Below are 13,990 nucleotides of genomic sequence, written 5' to 3'. Positions count from 1 at the left end.
CTGCCTGTGCTTGCTCGGGGCGGGGGGGGGGGGGGGGGGGGGGTTCTGCAAGACGGTCGTGAAAGCCTTGGCAGCCACTACTTACGTCTGCGGGCACCTGTGCCCGCTCGAGTGCATTTCTGTGATCACGTGTGTCCGGGTGTCACTAGGGAGGTGACCCTGTCTGCGCACATCTGTGTGCTGGCGGGTGTGGGTGTGTGTGAGGGAGGAGGCCCCTGAGGGCGTGCGCACATCTGTACGACGGCACCTGTGGGCGCGTGTGACGTGTGTCGGCATGTAGAGTGGGACCCCGACCCTAGGTGTGTTCGTGCAGTGGGGGGGGGGAATCTGCTACTGCTGCCCCAGAGGTGCGGGGTGGGGGCGGTGCACGCCCTTCCATCCGGGAGTCCAGGTGTGTGTGCTGTTGTGGCCCTGACCCTGGGGTGGGTGGGGGAGGGAGGCTGGGCCGGGTGTGCGAGGGGTGGGGGGGGTGCGAGTCTGTGGTCCCCCTCTGTCCCCGTGAAGCCTGGCCAAGCCACGTCCCGAGGATCATTCACTTCCTTTTTATTGAGGCCTCCTGGGCGGTCGGGGCCATGGGTTATAAGATGGCACAGGGCTTCTTCTCCTTGAAGGGGTTGGTGGCAGCCGGGATGCCCACAAGGAAGGGGTCGCTCTTGTCCTGCTCCGCGCAGAACTGCAGCAGGTCGCCGGCCGCCTTGGACACCTGCGGGCCGGCCTGTCGGCTGGCCCCGGGCTGTCCGCCCGCCCCCTCTCCCGGACACGCCCGTGCCGCCCTGATCCTCACCTTCATGCGGTCGATGCCCGCCTCCACCCGCAGCTGCTCCACGGCCCGGCGGGCCTGCCCGATGTTGCCGCCAATGGCCACCTTGCTGGACATCTGCACGAAAGCGAGCAGGGTCATAGGCAGTGGGCTCGATTCCAGACCTTGAGCCCTAGGGGCTACCTGAGAGTCTCCCAACCACCTCTTGCGTCCTCTGGGGACTGTGGGAAGGGGGTGGCGGTTCCCCAAGCTCCGTCAGGACCACATACTTCAGCCGAGGACTCCGGCGGATTCCCGGCGGCTCAATCCTCCAGCAGCCTGGTTCTGGCTCCCTCCCTTGCCAGCCCGGCCTCTCAGCCCCCTCCTCTCCTCCCCCACCCCTGCAGAGACTTTGAAGCCTGGACACTCGTGGAGTGAAATGTCAGCGGCAGCAGCTGCCTCAGCTGAGGGGGGGTCCCTGCCCCAGGGGGCCCAGTGGCTGCACTGGTGTCACATGTCACCTTGGCTAAGGGGAAGGCGGGGTTCCCGGCCTCTGCTCCCCACCGTGTATAGAGTGTACCCTGGCTCAGGTGCGGGCCTGCCTCTCCCCCTCCATCTACACTCACCCCCGGGATCTTACCCACAGATTACTCCATCCACTTGTTTAATGCTGATGGCTCCACCTGTCCCCATCCCAGCCCCGTCCCTGATTTCAGAGCTGCCCAAAGAGCTTCCTGCTCTTCAGTCGGTCACACTGATGTCTCGGGGGTCTCTCATCTAACTCGGCCAAAGCTGGCCTCCAGATTATCCTCTCCCCCACCCCCACCCCCAGATCTTCTGCCCCCAAGTTCACCACCATCCACCCAACTGCCCTGGCCCAAATCTTGAACCCCTTCAATCCTCCCTTTCTGGTGTCCCCTTTCTGATCCTTTCCCAGGAACCCTCAGATCAACTTCAAATTAGGTTCTCAGTCTGGTCACTTCTCTCCACACCTGTTGGCACCTCCCAGGTCCTGCGCCCACCTCTGCCGGCTCGGACCTGTGCAGTTACCTCTGCTCTGGTCTCCCCTGCTCTTCCCTTCCCCACTGCCCCCGCTCCCCACCTCCCTTCTCAAGGCATCCAGCGGGATCTGGTAAAAAATCACATTACAACACGGATGCACCTTGAGAACATTATGTTAAGTGAAATGAGCCAGTCACAAAATGACCGATAATGCACGATCCCATCTATGTGAGGTCCCTAGAGGAGTCAAATCCATAGAGACAGGAAGCAGATGGTGGAAACCAGGGGCCGGGGGGAAGGGTAAGGAGTTAGTGTTTCCTGGGGCAGAGTTTCAGTTTGGAGAGATGAGAAGGTTCTGGAAATGTATGGTGATGATGTTTGTACAACAGTGTGAATGTGCTTAATGCCGTGGAACCGTACGCCTTACAGTGATTATGATAATAGGGGCGCCTGGGCGTCCTACTTCAGCTAGGTCTCTCTGCTGTCTGTGCGGCGCCTGCTTGGGATCCTCTGTCCCCTCTCTCTGCCCGTCTCCTGCTCTGTCTCTCAAAACTAAACATTTAAAAATGATTATGATAATAGATTTTGTTATATACATTTTACCACAATAAAAAAGAATTGGTGGGGGCGCCTGGCTACCTCAGCCAGTGGAGTGTTTGACTCTTGATTTCGGTTCAGGTCATGGTCCCAGGGTCGTGGGACGAAGCCCTGCATCGAGCTCCGTGCTGGGCGTGGAGCCTGTTTGGGATTCGATCTCTCGCTCTCTCCTGCTGCCCCTCTCCCCCGCTCTTGCGCTGTCTCTCTCTAAACAATAACAACATTTAAAAAGGAATGATGTATCTGGCTTCTGTTTAATGAGCTCTCTGGCCACAGCTGGAAGATGAATCAGAGGGAAGGTAGCCCCACGTGGAGGCTGAGAATGAGAAGCACCTGGATACAAATGCCCATTGAGTTGCACACCTGAAACTAATATAATGTGCTAGGTCAAGTCTATTTAAAAAAAAAAAAAGCACCTGGATTTGGGACCTACTTTGTGGGTAGCACTTGGTGGCTGTGCTGAGGGATGGATGTGGGTGTGAGAGAAGGGGAGACATCAAGTTCAATTCCCCAGTTTTGAACCTACCAGGTGTGTGGAGCGCTCCTTTGCTGAGTTGAGGGCTCTTTGTTGAGGTGTGGAAGACTTCAGGGAGATCAGAGTTAGGAGGAGAGGGACTGAGGTGGTGAGTTTGAGATCCAAGTGGAGACTGTCAAAGATGGTCTCTTCTTCCAATTAAGTAGGCTAATCTCTGGCCTCAGGACCTTTGCACTGGCAAAGGTTTCTTTACCAACGGGGGACGATGGGGGAACGGCCTCCCCAAATCTTCACATATGGGGACTTTCTTGGCCTTCTGGCCTTGGCTCAAATGTCACCTCCTCGGTGTCCTTCCCTAACTACCTGTCCCTGCAAATAAGGCCACCGGTTACCCCTCCATCCATCCCTAATTCAAAGACACATCATCATTTCTGAATCCTCAATAACACTTACCGCTATTGTTGTTACCTTTCTAGCTCCCCAAACTGTGGACTCCAGTAGGGCAGGGCGTGCATCTCATTCACTGATAAAGCTGCCGCGCCACACACAGGGCTCAACGTATAGTACAGACTCCATAAATTGTAGAGTGACTTGTTAAAAGAATCCCCCTGGACCAGACCCCGTCCAGGGCTCTGAGGACCCATACGATACAGACCCCGCCTTCGAAGGTCTCACAGCCTTGCTGGAGGGAGACGTCAGCCTTGGATCCCAGAGGAGGTCCCTTACTTTGAGGAAGGTCAGGGAAGGCTTCCCGGAAGAAGCGACAGCCGCTGCTGCCAGGGGAAGATCAGAGGGTTAGGTAGCTTGTGGAGTCTCTGGAGACCTGTGAGGCACGAACAGGGATCACTAAACCGTTTGATGAGAGACGCCCAGAGGCAGAAACTATCTGACATCTCCTGATGACTCGAATCCTGTCCAAGGGCGACGTCTAAGAAGCCATCCTTTTCCCCCAACGGGACAGAAAGGAACGGGAGAGCGCCGCGCAACGCGGTGGGTGTCCAGCAGGCGGCAGTAAAAGTAGGACTCTTCATCTCGGGCTGACTAGGGGCGAAAGGGAACAACGGCTCCTCGCGGCTTCCGTATTACGGAACGCACGCGCAAAGATGGACGCGTCCTGGATTACGGAAGTCACAGAGAGTCATGTGACCAAGCAACTTCCCGTCCCCTTCGGCAGGTTCTCCCAAGCCCTACTTCCTGCACTGTCTTACAGAAGAGCGTGCCGGGGCTTAGCGCGTTTCGAGGCCGCTGGAGGCCTGGCCTGGGGTGGCTGTGATCTGAGAGTGCGGCCGCAGGAGCATGGAGGGTCCTCCGGAGGGGGAGGCACCTGCAGCGGCGCTGGCCGCTGTGCTGAAGCACAGCTCGGCGCTGCCGTCCGAGAGCTCCCAAGTCCGAGGCTACGACTTCAACCGCGGCGTGGACTACCGTGCGCTACTGGAGGCCTTCGGCACCACTGGCTTCCAGGCCACCAACTTCGGGCGCGCAGTGCAGCAAGTCAACGCCATGGTGACGCCTGGGGCGGGACTTCCTGGATGGAGGGGGCGTGGTCACCAGTAGCAGCAATGCAGCACTTGAAGGGGGCGGGGGCTCCCTTGAGAAGGAGGCGTGTCCTCTGTTGGGCGGTCCAATAGGTGGAGAGAGGCAGGGCCCGTTCCGGGCGGGGGTTTCTGCGCTGGGAAGAGGACGTTGTTCCTGCACCCTCATCGCGTCCTACTTTCCGAATGATTCTAGATAGGGGGCAGGTTATAGGTGACCAGTGAGAGTTCTGGACGGTGCAGTTGAGGAGGAGCCTGAGTCAGGACGGGGTCTGAGCTCGGATTTGCTTTTTCCGATAGGGAAGGAGGCCGGGCCTGCAAAGGTCATGCTCTCCAATTCCTTGAAAGGGGGGTAAAACCTGAGCGTGTGCCCTGAGATTTGGGCTGTGAATGGGGAAGAGCCTGCACAGGGGACGTTCGTTCCCTGGTTCCAGGTATTCCAGGTAGAAGTGGTCCCCCATCCCTGAGTGGGCAGAACCTGGGGGCGAGTCCTCCGGCTAGTTTGGGGTCAGAGGGTGAGGGTAACTTGACCCCTCCTTTCCATCTAGATAGAGAAGAAACTAGAGCCGCTGTCGCAGGATGAAGACCATCATGCAGACTTGACCCAGAGCCGCCGCCCACTTACTGGCTGCACCATTTTTCTGGGCTACACATCCAATCTCATCAGTTCAGGCCTCCGTGAGACCATCCGTTACCTCGTGCAGCACAACATGGTAGGGACCTGGTGGGATTGTGGCCTTGGTTTTAGGGGCAAGATTCTCGATCATTTAAATGACATAGGGAGACAGGGTCATTTTTTTTTTTTTTTTTTTTTTTTGAGTTTATGTATTTTGAGAGAGAGAGTGAGCTGGGGAAGGGCAGAGAGGAGAGAGAATCCCAAGCAGGTTCACCACTGTCATCATGGAGACCAATGTGAGGCTTGAACCCATGAATTGTGAGATCATGACCTGCTCTGAAATCAAGAGTCAGACGCTTAACTGACTGAGCCACCCAGGTGCCCCCCCGAGAGTCAGTTTTAAGCAGAGGGACACGATCTAATTTTGTTTTGTAGTAGAGCTTCCCCCAAGGGTCACTGGATGAGAGCTGGGAATTACAAGCCATGCCTGGGATGAGGACAGGCCCCTTCCCGGGCCAACCTCACTGACTTGCTGCAGGTGGATGTCTTAGTGACCACAGCTGGCGGTGTGGAGGAAGATTTCATCAAGTGCTTGGCACCCACGTACCTGGGCGATTTCAGTCTCAGGGGGAAGGAGCTACGTGAGAACGGGATCAACAGGTGGAGACCCTGGGTGGTGCTGGGCAAGGGAGCTGGGCTGAGGGTCCTGAGACCCGATGCCCACATGCCTCACGTTCGCAGGATTGGAAACCTACTGGTGCCCAATGACAATTACTGCAAATTTGAGGACTGGTTGATGCCCATTCTGGACCAGATGGTGCTGGAGCAGAACACAGAGGTGGGGCAGGAGTGACCTGGGGGCAGGCATGGTAGGAGTCAGGGGAGGCACTGCTGCTTGAAGCCAATGTCTCCTCCTAGGGTGTGAAGTGGACACCTTCCAAGATGATCGCCCGGCTGGGCAAGGAGATCAACAACCCAGAATCCGTGTATTACTGGGCCCAGAAGGTGAGGGCCTGGGTGGGGCAGATACCAGGCCTGGGCATGTGTTAGCTGGTTTCGTCTTCATAGCCACCTGGGGAGCCAGAATGGTCTTCGTCATCTCCACTTTTAGGCGAAGAACCTGATGCAGAGGTTAGGTGGTTTGTCTGAGGTTGCACAGCCAGAGTGCGGTCTTGGTATCCTGGCTCTATTCCTAGACCACCTGGGATCAGCTGGGGTCGTGCCTCGAAACCCTCGTGGGGCAGGGCACATGGTCCCACGCTCCTCAGAGGCTGAGCTCCAGCGGCCGGAATAACGAGAGCTCCCAGTCTTTGTCAGACACGATCCTTAGCGTTTGCCTTGGGTTTCACCCCGTATGCCTCTTCATCTGTGAGGGAGGTGCCGCCTCAGCACTTTAGTTGAGGAAACGGAGGCCCAGGGAACTTAAGCACTCTGCCCAGAATCAGGCAGAGAGGAGGGGATCCCACTGGGATGGGGACCAGCCTGCCCACCCTGGGCTCTGAGCCCCAGCTGCTCTCCTGTCTTCCTGTTTCCCAGAACCACATCCCCGTGTTGAGCCCAGCGCTCACAGATGGCTCCCTGGGCGACATGATCTTCTTCCATTCCTACAAGAAGCCAGGCCTGGTCCTGGACATCGTTGAGGGTGAGGTGCTGGGGCCACGGAGGAGCAGGGGAGGAGGGCTGGCTGGGCCCATGGCCTGACCACGGCGCTCTCCTCCCAGACCTGAGGCTCATCAACACACAGGCCATCTTTGCCAAGCGCACCGGCATGATCATCCTGGGCGGGGGTGTGGTCAAGCACCACATCGCCAACGCCAACCTCATGGTGAGTGGGGTTAGAGTACCTGGTCCCTAGCGAGGGTGGCACTTGGGCTTGCCATGCAGACACGTCTGTGCCACGTGCCAGGGAGACAACCGTGGACTAGACAGGCCATAATCTCTGCCCTCCCGGAGTGAGGTTCTAGACAGGGCGAAGGGCAGCACACCAGGGCCGTGCACGTCGGGTGGCAGAAACTGCTATGGGAAAAAACGAGGGATGACAATTGGCAAGAGAACGGCGTGCGCTTCAGAAAAGGTAAGCTCTGGGAAATCCAACTTGTGAGCAGGGAAAACAGTCGGCGCAAAGGCTTTGAGGTGCCTGATTGAAGTCAAGGAACACTTAGGAGGCCAGTGAAGGGGAACGGGAAGTAAATAACCAGTCAGGCCTCCAGGGCCACCACTCGCGTCCTCACGGGCGCCCTCTGGCTTCTGTGGGGGGTACAAACGGCGGGTTCTGGGTAAGCAGTGATGGGACCCGGACCAGGACGGGAGTCTTCTGTATATTTGGTGGCAGTCCCTGCTGAACAGATGCAGGAGAGTAGTTGCTAGATAGCAGGTGGGTTGGGGGCAGCTCTGGCCACGCATTGACACGGGCCTTTCCTTCGAAGCAAGGGGCCACTAAGGGCTTCCTTCATGCAGAACACCTCCCTCAGCCTCTAGCTAGTCCCCTGCGTCCGTGTCTCTCTGCCTGCCTGTCTCCAGTAACTGCCTGACCAGGTCACCTTGCCCCTCCCCACAGCGGAACGGGGCCGACTATGCTGTCTACATCAACACGGCCCAGGAATTCGACGGCTCGGATTCTGGTGCCAGGCCAGATGAAGCAGTCTCCTGGGGCAAGATCCGGGTGGACGCACGGCCTGTCAAGGTGAGGGTGGTCAGCCGGGGTGCAGGGCACAGTCTCCCAGAATGCGGTCACAGGCCCCGCGGTTCACCCAGGTCCCCTCCGCAGGTCTATGCCGATGCCTCCCTGGTCTTCCCCCTGCTTGTGGCCGAAACCTTCGCCCAGAAGTCGGACGCCTTCACGCCCGAGAAGAACGAGGACTGAATGGCTACCGCACCAGCGAAGCCTCCCCTCCTCTATTTATTAGCGTGCAGTTCTCCCCTCACTCCTTGGTCAGCAGCGGGTCTCCAATAAATGGTCTCCGTGAGCCTGGAGTCTGTGCCCTTGGTGGCGGCGGGTCCCCTGGCTTCAGCCCGTGCCACCCTCCGCCTCATAAGCCTCTTCCCGCCAGCACTGGACGCTGCCCCCCACGGCAGTCAGCAGGCAGGGCTCCAGGGGGTGGTAGGACAGCGACTGCACCACACCAGGACCCACGGGCAGGGCCAGTGCCAGGGCACCCTGTGGAGGGAAGGATGGGGGGCAGTTACCGGTGCAGGTCTGTCCCCTGACCTCCAGCCACCTGCCTCGGATCCCTTCCCCGGCACCGCAAACCTCACCTGCCCCAAAATGAACCCGTCTGGCGTTCCATCCCTCCAGGTGCTGGGCCAGACACCGGGGGAGTCTCTCTCTCTCTCTCTCACACCTCCCACCCCTTTATCAGTAAGTGCTCCTGGCTCTGCCTTTAGACCACGTCCAGACTGCGGATGCTCTCCACATTCACAGCCACCACCTTGCTCCAATCTTGTGTCTCTTCCCAGCTTCTCTCCCCACGTTGCCACCGTCCAGGCTCTACTGGCCCACTGGGCAGCCTCCGTGCTCACTTCCTTCATCACCTTACAGTCATCGCTCAACACACACGGCCCCTCGAGCAGGCTCCAGATTTCTCTTCCCACTTCAAACATGTCCCTTCGTGTGCCCTTCCCTTCAGGGTGACTTCCTGTCTACCAGACTCTTGAGAAGTAGGCAGAACACTGGTGTGTTCTTAGTTCCCAGGCGCCGCCCCCGCCCTCCGTTTCCTCCATCCTCTCAGGGGGCTTACTTTCCCTGGCCAAGCCTCAGCCCTGACCCCGTTAGGCCAGAACTGTCTGTTCCCAGCCTGACATCCCCACCAGACACATCAGGACAGGGCTCACAGGGTTTGGGACTGGGAACCGTGGGGATGCTCAGAGATAGCTCAGGTTTCCTGAACCACAGCCCCACCTCAGCTTGGCTTCTGTGGCCTTGGTTAACCTGGCCCTGCAGCTGCCGCCGCGACCCCACAGTACTTGTATCTCCTGACCAACATGGGCCACACCTCCAAGCCTAAGTACACAGTTCCCTTTGCCGGGAATGTCTTTCCTGCTTCATCCTCCCACTCACTCCTCCCAGCTCTAACAGCATTGCCTTTTCCCGGTGTGGGAGTGATGGAGGCACCCTGGTACAGAGCTGGGGTGAGAAGGCTCACCTCAACCAGGTCCCAGAAGTACACCTTCCCGTCCTCGGAGCAGCTGACCACGTGTGTGTCACGCTCACTCAGGCAGCAGTCCAGCTTGTACTCCTGGTTCTTATGGCCCGTGTACCTAGGGGTCAGTGGGATCAGAAGGGGCTGGGGCTGGGGGCTGGGCGGGGCTGGGGGTGGGGTGGGGGCCACATCCTTGAGGACTCACTCGCCCAGCAGTTCCCCGGTGTCCTTGTCTAGAAGCCGCAACGTGGAGTCCAGGCTGGACACCAGGGTGCACTGCCCGTCCCGGCTGAAGCAGGTACAAGTGATGGGGCCTGGGGGTGGGGGTGGGGAGGGGTGCGGGTGAGTGAGACCAGGGCCCCATCTGCTGCCCCCGCCTTCCCTGCCTGCCCCACAGCCTGGCCACACTCACTGCCCACGTAGTCTGAGAAGAGCTGCCCCATCCTCAGGTCGTAGCGCCTCACCCGGCCGTCCACGGAACTGCAGAAGGATGGATGCAGCTGAAGCATCACCCGGGGCCAGTAGGTCCATGGCTCCAGTCCCAGTACCCTCCTTGACCCTGCCAGGACGCTGGGGGCAAGGCTGGGCTTGCCCTTCCTGTGTACCCTTCACTGTCATGCTCACACTCAAGGCTAGCCGTGGAAACTATGCACTAAAGTGAACTCACGAGTGTAATTCCGAGACGCTGGCTTTGAGACTTACACACCCAGGGCCAATCGGGACCCACTCCACCTGTTTCTGATACCGACTGAGCATGCTCTCTGGGCTAGTCCTTGGGACACAGCTGCCACCCAGCCAGGAGCACTTTCTGCCATCGTAGAGCCCCAATGACTGAGAGTAATCAAGGAAGACCTCCCCGAGGAGGTGACCTCTGAACTAGGACTTGAAGGATAAGGAGACAAACATCTGTGGTCCAGGAGACGTGTGGGAACAGGCCAGCAATAGGGTGGGAAGCCCCAACTGCCCCCACAGGGGGGAACGGCACTCCTCTGGGTTGTGGCAACACTTGGGCACCCGGGCTTGGGAATTTTAATTGTTTGCCTCCAGCAACTAGAATACCAACCCTCTGTGGGTGGGGATTTTTCCCGATTTCATTCACTGCTGTGTGTGCACTGACTAAATCACATGCAGGTGATGCTCAAAAAACACTAGGAGTAATTAGAAAGGGAGTCCAGGTAAAGGAAGAGCAAAGGCAAAGGTCCTGGGGTGAGAGCGTCCTTAGCACATGAAGAGAAATGAGACCAAGAATGGATAAAAGCTGAAAAACCAGCAGAGACCAGACTGTGCAGGGCCCTGTAAGCTGAGGGGAGAAGAGGAGATTTACAATCTAAGCAGAGAGGCAGCGGTGATCCCCCGTGGCACCCGGGAGGGGTGAGGTCCTGGCTCCACTCACCCTGCCAGGATCTCATGGTCCGACACCTTCACACTGGATATGCCATCCCTGGCTTCGTCCAGCGTCTGCACTGGCTCAGGCCTTCGAGATCGGCAGTCCCAGCAGCGTATGCTAGAATCGATAGAGCCTGTGAGGCCAGCATGACGGTGAGGTCAGGTTTGGGCTGCAGGGGCAGCACCCTGCCTAGGCCCCAGACTCACCAGACAGGATGACCGTGGCCTCTTCATTAAACTGGACTGTGTTCACCTTCTGAGAAACAGGAATTGCCACTCAGAGGAGGCTGGACTTTGGAGGACTGGGATAAAGGCAGGGTTCCGGGTTCCAATGCACGTTAAGGCAAGGGCAAAGGCTAGAGACAGGGGAGGTGAAAGGTTCTGGGGAAACTGCATGCTGGGCCATGGGGAAAGGATGCTTGCTCTGTAGTGGGCAGGGGTGGAAAGGTTCCCTGTCACCAGCTACATAATAATGCGGGTCCTCTCCGTCATCCACGCCCTAACGAGGCCTCTTCTTGCTCGTACTCACCCCCGCGTGGCCCCGGAATTTGCGAACGACCTGCCCTGATGCCACATCCCACAGCACCACCGCCTTGTCCCCGCCGCCGGAGCAGAGACTGCTGTTGTCAAAGGAGCTAGACGGCATAGGAGGGAAGGTCAGTGTTGACGTCGGATCCCGACCTCGGCACCCGTATCGCGGCCTGGCCCCCAGCTCACCCGGCCGCGTCCAGCACCTCGTAGCCGTGGCCACTGTAGGTCCGCAGCAGCGTCCCCCGCAGCGGGTTCCACAGCTTCAGGGTCTTGTCGCTGCCGCACGTCAGACAGTAATTGCCATCCACTGGGGAACACCAGGAGGGGATTATAGGGCCGCGGGCCTCAGGAGGCAGGAGGACACGGAATGAAGAGGGAGCTCACCATTAAATCGTACAGCTCGCACTGCCCCCTGCCCGCAGTCCAGCGTCTTCACTCGTTTTTGCGGCAGCTCCGGACCCCGCGGTTTGGGCTCAGGGAAAGCCATTTGTGTCAGGACCCTCCCCCACCGCCTTCAATCGGTTGGCAACGAAGATTTCGAGCCCTCGGAACCCACGCTTGGATGTAACCTTGTGCTCTTCCGCGGTCTACTTCCTGTCTCTCACTTCCGGTTCAGATGTTTGGCTTCTTGAAGATAGTTTTGGGAATACTGGAGCCTGATTCCAGCGTCCAGGTTTCTTTCCCCACTTCTTGTTGTCAAGGAACATTTTTGGTCTCTTCTAATTGTCTGTCCCCTGCCTGGGAGGAGTCCTGGCCCCCGCTGCCGGGAACGGAAGCTCGAAGTCTGTGGGTGCTACTCCAAAAGCCATCCTCCGTTTCCGCGCCGGAAACTGCAACTCCCGCAGCGGAAGAGGCTCGACCTCCGACCCGCCATGTCCACTAACAATATGTCGGACCCACGGAGGCCGAACAAAGTGCTGAGGTGAGGACCCCCACGTCATGGGAACGGGGCTCGGGTTGTGGGGCGAGGCCCAGGGAAGCGTTTGTCCATCTCGGGGGTGGGACTTGAGTGCCTCTGACCCTTGACCCTGCCGCAGGTACAAGCCCCCGCCGAGCGAGTGTAACCCGGCCTTGGACGACCCGACGCCAGACTACATGAACCTGCTCGGCATGATCTTCAGCATGTGCGGCCTCATGCTCAAGGTGGGCGCCGCCGAGTTTCCTTCGGCGTAGCTCCGCCCGACAGCGAAGCCTGTGGGGGCAGCGGATTCGGAACGAAGCGGGGCTGCTGCCGAGGGGGCGGGGCTGCTGCCGAGGGGGCGGGGCCTGGCTGGGGGGCGGGGCTGAGCAAGGCGAGGACGTGAGGGAAGCGAGGGGTCTGGGTGGGTACGTGGGAAGTCTGTCTAAGGGTGGGGGCCAGGTTTTAAAGCGGTTTGGAGGGGACTCGAAAGGATGGGGTTCTTAGCATCATGAGGTGTGTTAGAGGCCAGTCTTCTTGGGCCTGAGAGTATGTGGAGGGGTCAGAGACGCACGCCGAGAGAGTAGGACCAAACACTGGGTGCCTGGAGTAGGCTAGGGGGAATGGGACTGAGGGACTCTTGGGGGCAAGGTCCAAGCTGCTTCAGATGGAATCAGTCGGTTGGAACCAGTGCCTGGTAATGCCCCGGGGGCGGGGGGGTGGGGGTGGTGGGGTGGTCATTGGTGTGCCTTTCATTGACCAAATCCACCCACCCACCTACCTTTCCCTAGCTGAAGTGGTGCGCTTGGGTCGCCGTCTACTGTTCCTTCATCAGCTTTGCCAACTCCCGGAGCTCTGAGGACACTAAACAGATGATGAGTAGCTTCATGTGAGTCTGAGCCTAGAGAAGGAGGGCTCCTGAGTTAACGGGGAGTGGGGGACCCAAGCCTACCCCTCCTGGACTGACACCTGTCTCCTGTCCCAGGCTGTCCATCTCTGCCGTGGTGATGTCATATCTGCAGAACCCTCAGCCCATGACGCCCCCCTGGTGATGTCAGCCTAGGACCACTCTGTCCACCTTCCCCCAGGCCTGGCCCCTGGCTGCCCAGCCTCCTGCCCTCAGCTGCTGTCCTGGGCTTCCATGAATGCGGTAGCCTCAGGGCCCGCAGCTGGCTGGAGGGAACCTGACCCTTTCCCTGGGATTCCACTTCTGCTGGGCAGAGGGGAATACCCTGGGCCTACCCCTCCTGCCTACCTTCCCCAACCTGCCTGCTGCGGTGGGAGATGCTGTCCATGTTTCTAGGTGTACCCACTCGTTGTTTTGTTGTTGTTGTTGTTGAAACCAGTTAAATAAAGTTTTGCATTCTGGCGGTTCTTTGTGACCTCTCTTTTCTATGCATTGTGGGTGATCTTCCTCGTGGGGGGTGGGGGTGGGTGGGCTCCAGCTCTTCCACTCAATCAGGCCTTTGGTGGGGCTCTAGCCTGGAGCCTTCTGGTGGTTCACTTGCTTATTTCACAAGCCTTGTGACTTAAGTCAGCTGCTAGAGACAGGGAAGTGACCCCTGTCCTCTGGCAATTTAGCACATGGGCTCTGCTGACCTGAGGAATGTGGGCTTTGATTTTCTTATCAGACAAATTGGGTAATATCAGCCAACTGGATGGAATGACAGGGACTGGGAAAAGCATGAAAGGCTGAGACCTCCCCCACTGGTCACTCCTCACCTGAGTACCACCGTGGGTATTTCTTAAACAACTAGGCTGGATACCTCCCAACCTCAGCACTCTCAGGGTAGTTCCCGTATCCGTAATCCTCGTAGGACAGAACAGGACCGCCATCAACCCCTGCTCCTAGCCAAGCTAGGTCCCTCCAAGACCCCAGCCTTAAAGGTCAATGGGACACCCTAGGATCCTGTGCACACACTCCCACCTCCTAGCCAAAATTACACCCATGGGAAAGTCTGAGACCGATGCATCCACGGGGACAAAGGGGCACTCCGAGGCCACTCGGAGGTAGGGAGACACTAAAGGCTCTTCTGGCCAAACCAGCACCCTGGGGGTGGGGGGGGGGAGAGACA

At 58.5% G+C, this 13,990-nt stretch overlaps 4 protein-coding genes across 19 annotated transcripts; 2 read left to right on the top strand and 2 right to left on the bottom strand.

Moving 5' to 3' along the window:
* Positions 1–521: 521 nt before the first annotated feature.
* Positions 522–3,966, bottom strand: GNG14 (G protein subunit gamma 14). 14 transcript variants are annotated; one of them, XM_040450019.1, is made up of 3 exons: positions 2,865–3,966; positions 785–877; positions 522–703 (listed from the first exon to the last, which is right to left on the bottom strand). In XM_040450019.1, exons 2-3 carry the CDS (start codon positions 875–877, stop codon positions 578–580), a joined length of 219 nt encoding a protein of 72 aa, XP_040305953.1. In that variant the 5' UTR covers positions 2,865–3,966; the 3' UTR covers positions 522–577. The 14 variants fall into 14 exon arrangements, 12 of the variants coding, with proteins under 12 accessions (XP_040305953.1, XP_040305946.1, XP_040305954.1 ...); XM_040450012.1 differs by having other exon boundaries at positions 522–877; positions 2,865–3,182; positions 3,267–3,966; XM_040450020.1 differs by having other exon boundaries at positions 3,267–3,966.
* Positions 3,967–3,984: 18 nt separating this feature from the next.
* On the top strand, positions 3,985–7,934 carry DHPS (deoxyhypusine synthase). Of its 3 annotated transcripts, XM_040450006.1 has the most exons (10): positions 4,200–4,316; positions 4,646–4,756; positions 4,894–5,058; positions 5,500–5,621; positions 5,703–5,799; positions 5,880–5,966; positions 6,498–6,603; positions 6,683–6,786; positions 7,519–7,644; positions 7,729–7,927. In XM_040450006.1, the coding sequence occupies exons 2-10, from the start codon at positions 4,736–4,738 to the stop codon at positions 7,822–7,824; spliced, it is 924 nt and encodes a 307-aa protein (XP_040305940.1). In that variant the 5' UTR covers positions 4,200–4,316; positions 4,646–4,735; the 3' UTR covers positions 7,825–7,927. The 3 variants fall into 3 exon arrangements, with proteins under 3 accessions (XP_040305941.1, XP_040305939.1, XP_040305940.1); XM_040450007.1 differs by lacking the exon at positions 4,646–4,756 and having other exon boundaries at positions 3,985–4,316; positions 6,683–6,808; positions 7,590–7,644; positions 7,729–7,934; XM_040450005.1 differs by lacking the exon at positions 4,646–4,756 and having other exon boundaries at positions 3,985–4,316.
* WDR83 (WD repeat domain 83) lies at positions 7,804–11,732 on the bottom strand. The gene is made up of 9 exons (XM_040450008.1): positions 11,402–11,732; positions 11,204–11,324; positions 11,016–11,121; positions 10,694–10,742; positions 10,494–10,620; positions 9,513–9,580; positions 9,306–9,414; positions 9,104–9,218; positions 7,804–8,118 (listed from the first exon to the last, which is right to left on the bottom strand). The coding sequence occupies exons 1-9, from the start codon at positions 11,502–11,504 to the stop codon at positions 7,969–7,971; spliced, it is 948 nt and encodes a 315-aa protein (XP_040305942.1). The 5' UTR covers positions 11,505–11,732; the 3' UTR covers positions 7,804–7,968.
* A 111-nt stretch (positions 11,733–11,843) lies between these two features.
* WDR83OS (WD repeat domain 83 opposite strand) lies at positions 11,844–13,289 on the top strand. Its single transcript, XM_040450010.1, has 4 exons — positions 11,844–11,939; positions 12,055–12,160; positions 12,707–12,804; positions 12,901–13,289. The coding sequence occupies exons 1-4, from the start codon at positions 11,890–11,892 to the stop codon at positions 12,965–12,967; spliced, it is 321 nt and encodes a 106-aa protein (XP_040305944.1). The 5' UTR covers positions 11,844–11,889; the 3' UTR covers positions 12,968–13,289.
* Positions 13,290–13,990: the final 701 nt, after the last annotated feature.

Source organism: Herpailurus yagouaroundi, unplaced genomic scaffold (genome assembly GCF_014898765.1).
Source record: "Herpailurus yagouaroundi ecotype Mexico unplaced genomic scaffold, PumYag 200, whole genome shotgun sequence".
Lineage (NCBI taxonomy): Eukaryota > Metazoa > Chordata > Mammalia > Carnivora > Felidae > Herpailurus > Herpailurus yagouaroundi.
The sequence above is the reverse complement of the archived record's forward strand: the minus strand, read 5'-3'. Positions and strand labels throughout refer to the sequence as shown.

Coding starts and splice junctions, on each gene's coding strand:
- WDR83OS (XM_040450010.1), top strand. CDS start 11,890: ATGTCCACTAACAATATGTCGGACCCACGGAGGCCGAACAAAGTGCTG. Junction 11,940..12,054: donor AGGCCGAACAAAGTGCTGAG/GTGAGGACCCCC, acceptor ACCCTGCCGCAG/GTACAAGCCCCCGCCGAGCG. Junction 12,161..12,706: donor TGTGCGGCCTCATGCTCAAG/GTGGGCGCCGCC, acceptor ACCTTTCCCTAG/CTGAAGTGGTGCGCTTGGGT.
- DHPS (XM_040450005.1), top strand. CDS start 4,110: ATGGAGGGTCCTCCGGAGGGGGAGGCACCTGCAGCGGCGCTGGCCGCT. Junction 5,967..6,497: donor TGTATTACTGGGCCCAGAAG/GTGAGGGCCTGG, acceptor CCTGTTTCCCAG/AACCACATCCCCGTGTTGAG. Junction 7,645..7,728: donor TGGACGCACGGCCTGTCAAG/GTGAGGGTGGTC, acceptor TCCCCTCCGCAG/GTCTATGCCGATGCCTCCCT.
- GNG14 (XM_040450011.1), bottom strand. CDS start 877: ATGTCCAGCAAGGTGGCCATTGGCGGCAACATCGGGCAGGCCCGCCGG.
- WDR83 (XM_040450008.1), bottom strand. CDS start 11,504: ATGGCTTTCCCTGAGCCCAAACCGCGGGGTCCGGAGCTGCCGCAAAAA. Junction 10,743..11,015: donor AATTCCGGGGCCACGCGGGG/GTGAGTACGAGC, acceptor CCTGTTTCTCAG/AAGGTGAACACAGTCCAGTT. Junction 9,581..10,493: donor GACCATGAGATCCTGGCAGG/GTGAGTGGAGCC, acceptor ATCCTTCTGCAG/TTCCGTGGACGGCCGGGTGA.